This window comes from Zosterops lateralis (genome assembly GCF_965231275.1).
Source record: "Zosterops lateralis genome assembly, chromosome: 2".
Taxonomy (NCBI): Eukaryota; Metazoa; Chordata; class Aves; order Passeriformes; family Zosteropidae; genus Zosterops; species Zosterops lateralis.
In genome coordinates, this window is record NC_139763.1 from 42,187,598 (window position 1) to 42,196,108 (window position 8,511).

The 8,511-nt window shown below is 57.6% G+C and overlaps 1 protein-coding gene across 1 annotated transcript; it reads left to right on the forward strand.

Moving 5' to 3' along the window:
• Window positions 1-5,194: 5,194 nt before the first annotated feature.
• SOX21 (SRY-box transcription factor 21) lies at window positions 5,195-7,159 on the forward strand (the record flags this gene model as incomplete). Its single annotated transcript, XM_083855209.1, has 1 exon — window positions 5,195-7,159. The coding sequence occupies one exon, from the start codon at window positions 5,195-5,197 to the stop codon at window positions 6,038-6,040; it is 846 nt and encodes a 281-aa protein (XP_083711335.1). The 3' UTR covers window positions 6,041-7,159.
• Window positions 7,160-8,511: the final 1,352 nt, after the last annotated feature.

The following is an 8,511-nucleotide window of genomic DNA, read 5'->3' on the forward strand; positions in this document are numbered from 1 at the left end:
GCACAGAGACAGAGTTTGCGCTCTGCTTTTAAAATAATATACATTAAGTCAAAGAACATATTCAACCTTTACCGAAATCGTAACATTTAATTTTCAAAAAAGTACAGAACTTCTCTATGCTTCCCAAATGAGTAAAAACTTTGTTAATTCTCTTCTCACTTAAAATAGCAAACCCAATGAACCAATGTTTTTATTATAAAAAGTTTACTCTCCAGCTGAGCCTTTGAGTGCCAAGTTCCATCCAGAATCACACTTTCACAGCCAAATTAGAAACTATAAACTTAGAAACCAGTGTTTTATGATAGAATCCTTTGCCAGGCACTTCACTAGAGCTTGGGCTACCAGCTGCTCTAATAATAAGCGAATGTTATTGAAAAATAATAATACCGAGCATTTGGAAGCACTCTGTAAAAGCAAATGAATGAGTTTAGCGTTTTATGCACAACAAAGAGCTCACAGGGTAAAACTCCCTTTCTCGCTACAGGTGTACTGGACTTCACAAGAGGAAAAAGACTTAGGAGCCCTCACAAACCTGCCAAGCTCCATACAAGCAGAACGATCAGCCTGCCAACCTGTTGGTGTGCTTAAGATTCCAGCCTACCCAGCAACTTCGGACAGCTGAAAGTGACATGGAATCGGTGACTGATACCCTACACGAAGAAAACTGTCAGCTTTCAAAGCGGGTGGATGGGAACGCTTCGGTGCACAAAGGGAGCCGTGAAAACGCGACGTGGCTCTGCCAATGCAGGGGAGCGCTGGGGCTGCCGAGCTCGTGAATCAGTTTTTCAATTGGAAGGCACGGCGAGGCGGAGATCGCTATTGGGATAACCACTGCTCTTCAACTCCTTTTCATCTCTTTGATTCGCTACCTGATTGTTAGGCTCAAATAAAAATTAGGAGGAAATTAGCGTGCTTCCTCGAAACTCACTTTAAACTCGGCTTTAAAAAACCCGAGAGATTAGGTGTTTGGTAAGAATATGATAAATCGGACAGTATTTGGAGTGGGGTGTAGTTACATCTACTGTAAGCAAGCTGGCAGGATTAACACACGGTCATCGAGAAGATAGTCTAGCATCCCTTTAATAGTTTTTAAAGTGCTCTCATCTTGCTTGACGGAGTACAGCACTGCATTCTGGAAAGCCTTGTTTAGCCTCCGTGTGATAATGAATCTGCTCGGGTTTTTGTTTCCCCCCACAATCATCCCTCCCCTCCACCTCCCTCCGGTAGCAGAAGGAAAGATCGCGCCCTTGAATTTGCATGCGTCAGGAATTGACAGGTCAAAAGCAAGTAAATCACATTATACACGACTGTATTGTTATTGTATCGATAACAACACATTATCAGAACAATTAACGCGCTCGCACAACTACGCGGAGATCACAGCAGCGGTTTAACAAAAATGCAGATAAGTAACTAAACTCCGATAAAGCCTTCCCTTTTTGTGTTTGGGGACTTGAAGGCTCTCGGAGAGAGTGTCTACGCCTCTGGTTTGTGTGTGTGTGTGTCTGTGCGAGGGCTGTGCAGGCAGCCCCCTCCTCCCCGCGCCGCGGCTGCTCCAACCAGGGGAGACCTGGGACCCTCCGGTCGTTCCCAACACCAGTCCAACCTTGCTCCGAGCGGAACTGATAAGAGTTTCCATCACTCGTAACTGTCTTCAAAGCAGATTACCAGGGAAAGGCGGGCCCCCTGTAACTACCAGCATCGCTGAAATAACCACGGGTGGTTGTTTTAGTAGTCAGTGGTTCCGCAAACCTTAGGTGAGGGGAGGGGGAAAACTCTTTGAAAAGGAGACTTTCAAATAAAGTATTTCATTTGCGACTAGAAAAATAGACTTGAGCCAGTACTGAACCATTCATAGACTTCAGCCTGTGAAAGAGTCGTCTACAATAATTTATGACCATTAATTCTATTACCGTTTTCACTATTTGGTGGACAGAAGCCCATCAGAAACATGCGCAGATGACGTAATGAGTTTGCAAACGGTGAAATTTTTGGAAGACAGTCCATGAATTGAGGCATCTTCTCTGCTGGAAGTTATACAAGTGCTTCTTTTTAAGACCAGTTTACCTGTAAAGAACTCTGTGGGGACCCGCGAGTTGGTGATTGTGCTGTCCTCAGACAGACGGTGAGCACTGGCACTGGGAACCTCCCCGAGCCCCACGCCGACACCCGTGGCCCTTCCCCGAGTGGTTTCTGCGGCACAGGTGCCTGCCCTGCCCGCGCCCTGCCTTGCCATCCGCGCAGAGCCAGAGCAGCAGCCCCAGCGCGGCACTACGGGACTGGCCCACGGGCAGGGGCCGTGCTGGGGACACTCCTCTGGGCAGGAGCCGTCGGACAGGGGCTCGGCCATGTGCCCGCCTTGAGGGCTTCACGCGGTTCATTGGGCCAGCGCCATCCTCCACACCGCGCCCCGCTCTCGCACCGACGGGTTGGGGTCACAGGGAGGAGGGAGCGGGGTCGGGAGGGAAGCAGCATGGGAGGGAAGAGCGGGGAAAGAGCCCCGCTGGAACCGAGCCCACTCTGCTCCCCAGGGGCTCTGGCCGGAGCGGAGCCGGGAGCCTTGGGAAGCCGGGGGTGCCACTGGTGGTGGCATCAGTGAGTCGCTGCCGCTCGTCCCAGCCCGCTCTCCCCTCCGCCCCGATGACACTCCGGTAGATGTTAGTGATTCTCACCCTGCCCACGGCTGCGGCCGGGAATGCACGAACCCCGCTCTTGCCTTCCCCTGAGCTGACTCAATCCGGGCGCGATCCCACCGGCGCGGTGTGAAGTCGGTCAAACCGGCATCCGATCTGTGCGGAGAGAGACAGGGCATGAGTCCTTAAACAAGCCAAATACAATGTATGCTACATCTGATCGAGAGATACAGGAAAGAGTTTCCCTGGACAAACGGAGGGGAGGCGGGGGGAGGGTCACGCAGTTGAAAACATTGTCTGTTCATCCCAAAAGGGGAATGCGCTGGCCGACAGGGTGATAGATAACTTGATCTCCAGGGCAGAATTACCCTTTGGTAGGGACCCACTTTAGAGAAACCCCATTTCCCCGCCGAGCCCGTGCCGCAGCCGGCGCCGGCAGATCTCTTAATCCCCCCGTCCTGACAACCGACGGGGACTTTTTTTTTCACGGCTAACTGGGTTGTAGGAGGTCAAGCGTTGGCAGGGTGGCTTCGGAGATTGGGAGAATTGCGTTTAAGCAGCAGCGTGTGGATCGTAAAACACGGAACGGGAGAAGATGCAGAAGATGCTCGGTATTTCACAGGGCACTCTGGCCGTGACAGGCTGCCGCGGGACGGAGAAAGAGCCGGGAAACACGCTGCGGTGAAAGGCCGGCGCTCAGATTGTCCCCAGACATCCCGCAGCGGGGCAGCCGCGGGGGGCGGCGGGGAAGGTGCGAAGCCCAGCTCCAGGCCGGAGCAGGGACCGAGACCGGCCGGAGGACGGAACGGGCTCCGCGGAGAGGAACCCGAGGCGAAGGCAGCGGGCAGCGCGACACAGGAGTCCTGAGGCGAGCGGACATCGCTCCCCGCGGCGCCCCAGCCGGGCCCAGGCCGGACCCAGGGCGGGGCTCGGGGGCGCCCCCGGAGGGGCCGCATCGTCCTCAGGGAGCCCCGTTCAGGCTTTCCTTAAAAGGCCAGAGGAGCCGTCCCGGGAAAAGCCTGTCCTTCTGCCAGCACGGGAAGAGTTAATGGTGTATTGGAGTCGGCGCTTCCACATACCACAGGGGTAAGTCAAAACCGACCCGCCGAAGCACAAACAAGGCGAGCAAGTTCACCCTGACTGACAGGAGGTGAGGAACACGGTCGGACGGCGCGGGCTGGGGGCACCGTGAAGCGGCGTCCCGGGTGGCCAGGAAAAGACGGTGGATGTTTTTGGGGGCCCGCTGCCCGCGCTCGGGGACGCGCTCCATCCAGGGCGGCAGCCTGTCCCCCCCGGCAGCGCCGGCCCCGGGCAGGGAAAGCCCCACACGGCCCGGCGCACTCCGCATGCGCGGCGCCCGGCCCTCCCCGCGCTGCCGGGCCCGCCGAGGGGGCGTGGCTGCCCCTGGCCCCGCCCCTCCCGCCGGGGGCCCCGCCCCCCGCCCCGCCGGCGGCGCGCGGGCCGCGTGCGGGCATATAGGGCGGCGCGCGGCGCGGGGGCACGCGGGGCGCGCGCGGTGCCTCAGGCCGCGCCGACGGGGCGCGAGGAGGGGGCGGCCGCGAGCCCCCGCCCCACAGCCCGGCCGGGGCCCGCGGGGCGCGGACCGCCGAGGATTTAATTAGGTGTGTTCCCCCTCCCCGCCTCCGCCGCCGCCTCCTCCTCCCCCCGCCCCTCGCCGCTCCCGCCCGCCCCGCCGCCCCTCCGAGTCGGCGGCCAAGAAAACCCAGAGAGACCTGGCGGCCGCCGGAGAAGGGGGAGCCGCGCGGCAGGCGGAGCGCCCCGTATCCCGCCGAAACTTGGCGAAGTTTGTCCGGCGGCGCCCGGCGCCCCTCGCGAACGGCGCCCGGCGAGTATGTGCGAGGAGCGGGCGGCCGGCCGCGCCCCCCCGGGCGGAGCGGGGCTGTGAGCGGGGCGGCCCGCGCCCCCTGGGGCCCGAGCCGCGGCACCCGCGCCGCCGCCGACCCCGAACCGCCCGGCCCCGCCGCGCGCCGCGGCGAGCTGCCCTCCGAGCTCCGCGGGCGGCCATGGCACCGGCAGGGCTCTGACCGCCGCCCCGTCCAGGGCTCGCCGCCGCACCGGAGGCTGCCGAGCGGCATCGCGTCCGCAGCGAAGCGAGGACCCCCGCGCCCCGCGCCGCCCGCCCGCCGCCGGATCCTGCCCTCGCCGTCGAGACTTCTCTGTGCTCCCGTCTGGACTCCGGCCGCCGTCGCCTGGGGTGTTCCGAGGAAGAGCCCTGGACCGGGGATCGGCGGCGCGGCCAGAGGCTCCGAGGCCCGGGCGGGGAAGGGAGGCCGTCCCGCCCGAGCCGCCCGCCGCAGCGCCCTGACGGGGAGGCGCCGCCGCCGCTCGGCAGCGCCCCGCGCCCGGAGCCGAGCCCCCGGGGGCCGCCGCCCCGCCACCGCGGGAGCCCGTGCCGCCGCGCCCGGCCGCTCGCCGAGATTGCTTTTGGTGGAACGGACCGCGGCGGGGGCGAAGAGGAGGAGGAGGCGGGAGACGATCCCGGAGGAGGCGGCCGCCAGTGCGGGGCGGGCGGTGGCTCGCCGGGGCGGCGGGGCGACACCATGTCCAAGCCGGTGGATCACGTCAAGAGGCCGATGAACGCCTTCATGGTGTGGTCGCGGGCGCAGCGACGGAAGATGGCCCAGGAGAACCCCAAGATGCACAACTCGGAGATCAGCAAGCGCCTGGGCGCCGAGTGGAAGCTGCTGACCGAGTCGGAAAAGCGGCCCTTCATCGACGAGGCCAAGCGGCTGCGGGCCATGCACATGAAGGAGCACCCCGACTACAAGTACCGGCCTCGGCGGAAGCCCAAGACGCTGCTCAAGAAGGACAAGTTCGCTTTCCCCGTGCCCTACGGGCTGGGCGGCGTGGCGGACCACGAGCACCCGCACGGGCTGAAGGCGGGCGGGCTGCACGCCGGCGCGGCGGGCGGGCTGGTGCCCGAGTCGCTCCTGGCCAACCCCGAGAAGGCGGCGGCCGCCGCCGCCGCTGCCGCCGCCCGCGTCTTCTTCCCCCAGTCGGCCGCAGCCGCTGCCGCCGCCGCCGCCGCGGCCGCCGCCAGCAGCCCCTACTCCCTGCTGGACTTGGGCTCCAAAATGGCCGAGATCTCGTCCTCCTCCTCTTCCTCGGGCTCCGGGTTGCCCTACGCCTCGTCGTTGGGCTACCCCGGCGCCGGCGGGGCGGGCGCCTTCCACGGGGCCGCCGCTGCCGCCGCCGCCGCTGCCGCCGCCGCCGGGGGGCACACGCACTCGCACCCGTCGCCCGGTAACCCGGGCTACATGATCCCCTGCAACTGCAGCGCCTGGCCCGGCCCGGGGCTGCAGCCGCCGCTGGCCTACATCCTCCTGCCGGGCATGGGCAAGCCCCAGCTGGACCCTTACCCCGCAGCCTACGCCGCGGCGCTATGACCCGCGGCCGGGGGATGCCCGCGCAGAGCTCCGGTGCCCGCCTGGATGGCTGCCCTGATACGTGCGGACGGGGAGCGGGGCGAGCCGCCGCCGGGGCCGCGGAGGGTGACCGGGGCAGGCCATGGGGGAGCGCCGGGGCCGTGGCCGACCTGTTGCGCGTCCCCCGCCCGCTGCCCCGCGTAGAGCTTGTATGTGTTGCATGCGGTCTGTGCAGATAGCCCAGCTGAAACAGAAAAGGAAAAAAAGAGGAAAGAAAAAAAAAAAAAAAAAAAAAGAAAAAAAAAAAAGAACCTATCCGTCCTGCCCCCTACTAAAGTGTGTGTTCGGGACAGACACGGGGGGTAAAGGCCCGTCCGCCGGCTCCGGCTTTCCCTCCCTGGCTCCTGGCTCGGCGGGCGGTGCTCGCTCAGAACAGTCCCGCTGGAGCACCCCTGGCACCGGGAGGAGAGACGGGGCTGGGGGCCATGAGGCCCCGGCTCGGCACGGCAGGGCCCGGTGCGGCCCCGGGAAAGGACAGGGTGCCTCTGTCCTTGGCTCGTAGCCCCTCGTGGGATCCCCGCAAAGAAGGATGTCGGCGGTGTGGGATGCTGCCCGTCCCGCTCCGCGCCCTGTCCCGCGTGGGTTCCTGCACTCCGCTGCTACGGGATGCTGAGAAGCGCGGATCGTGATTTCCATAGGATAAGACGCGTGACTCGGACCCCGGGTGTCTCCCCCCTCCCCTAATTAAGTCTCGCCCTCAGACTGTAAATTTGTATATCTCTGTGGAAATGTTAGGTCTCGGATGGAAAACTCTGTTAGTTACTTCGCCCACGGTCGATTCAGTTTTAACCTGAAAAAAAAAAAAAAAAAGGAATGCCTTTCAAAGGGAATAAAAATATTGCGAGACTGCTCAAGGATCGCAATATTATCTAAGGTTAAATCAGACTTTTTTGTCTGAGTGATAATTATCTATTTATTATTTAGCTGAACTGAAACAGAGCTTTGCTTTGACAGAAGAGTATTCTCATTTAAAAGAAAGCCCGTCTCCCCACCAACATGAAGTGTTTCATATGTGTTTTGGAGTACTCTACCTGTTTAGCTTATTTTAGAGCGACTGCAATTCAATTGCAAATGGCGTTTAAAAAAAAAAGAAAGTTTAGAGAAAAAAAATCCATCAGTTTAGAGTTCTTTTTTTGGTTTACTTTTGTAATGTGTATATTTTGACTAATGTTTGTGAATGAAGCTGGCTAACATGTATTTAGTTTCATTTTGGCTTTATGTAATATAAAGTGAAAAAAAAAAAAAGATTAAGTAATGGTTTTAACATTTACGTGTAAATGGCTTTCTTGTGTGATCTTCTAATTTAAAGTTAGACGTCTAAACTATATCTGTAAATTAGATTCCGACTACCACTCTGTTCATTTTTGAACAAAGAGTTTAAATAAAGCCTGAAGCAGGGAAAAGAGAAAATCCTCTATTTCTTGTTGAATTGCTAACAAGATTTTTATCTGAATTGCCCTTACGTTCCTGGTCCAGGTGAGGTGTAAGGTATCCTCTAAAGGCTGTCTTTGTTTCACTTTTGAATAGATTTACTAGGAAATCTAAATCAAGCCATTGTTATTCAGAGCCAAAAACCTGATTTATCACATTTTTAATCGTGAATAGGAAAGAAGATAAAAAAACCCCAACCCTAAGTTGTTGTATTATCTTTAAAAAAAAAAAAAAGCATTCACGGACCAACAGAACAGAGTTCACTGAATACACTGAGAGCGTTCACAGCATTTCATCGGTTTCCAGTAACGTTTTCAGAGTGGAAAGTTGCCTGACCACTTTATCTGTTTAGCCTAAGAGCTTTGCCATTTAAACCCGTGTAATTTGTTCACCTATCTGAGCAATATTACTGCTTTATACCTGGAGTATTTTTCGCGGGCCTTCCCAGGTGATTGCTAACTAAAACTAAACACCCTGCTTTGCCTCTAAATGGGTTTTCCCATTTGAGCGCCTAAAAATGGTATTTTCAAAGGGAAATTCAGCAAAGGTCTGCAAGGACATTTGCATGCAGCAGGAAATCAGGAGCAGGATGAAACAGTCCATCCTTTCAGCAAGGGAACTTGGAGCATCTCACAACGTGAGGCAATAAAACGGAGCCAGTCCTCTCACTGAGGTGGAAACCCCCGGCTCGTTTTATGTGTGTGCATGGATATGCAGTATGTGTATGTATGAAGTGCATATTTTTTTTTTTTTTTTTTCTCTAAAGTAGTTGATTGCACTCTTAATTGTGGCAATAACAATAGCTCCTGAGTAAACGTCTTCCAAATCAGCCTTCGCCTTGGAATTACGTTCAAAAAGTGTGAAGTTTGGAAGATTTGCTGAACAGTCTGTTCGTTTGACCCTGATCCACTAATTAAAACGATCCTGCTTTTGTTATTCTCCCAACGCTTTGCAATATTATAAGTTAATTCATATGGTTCTGAGCGATTATGCAAAACTAA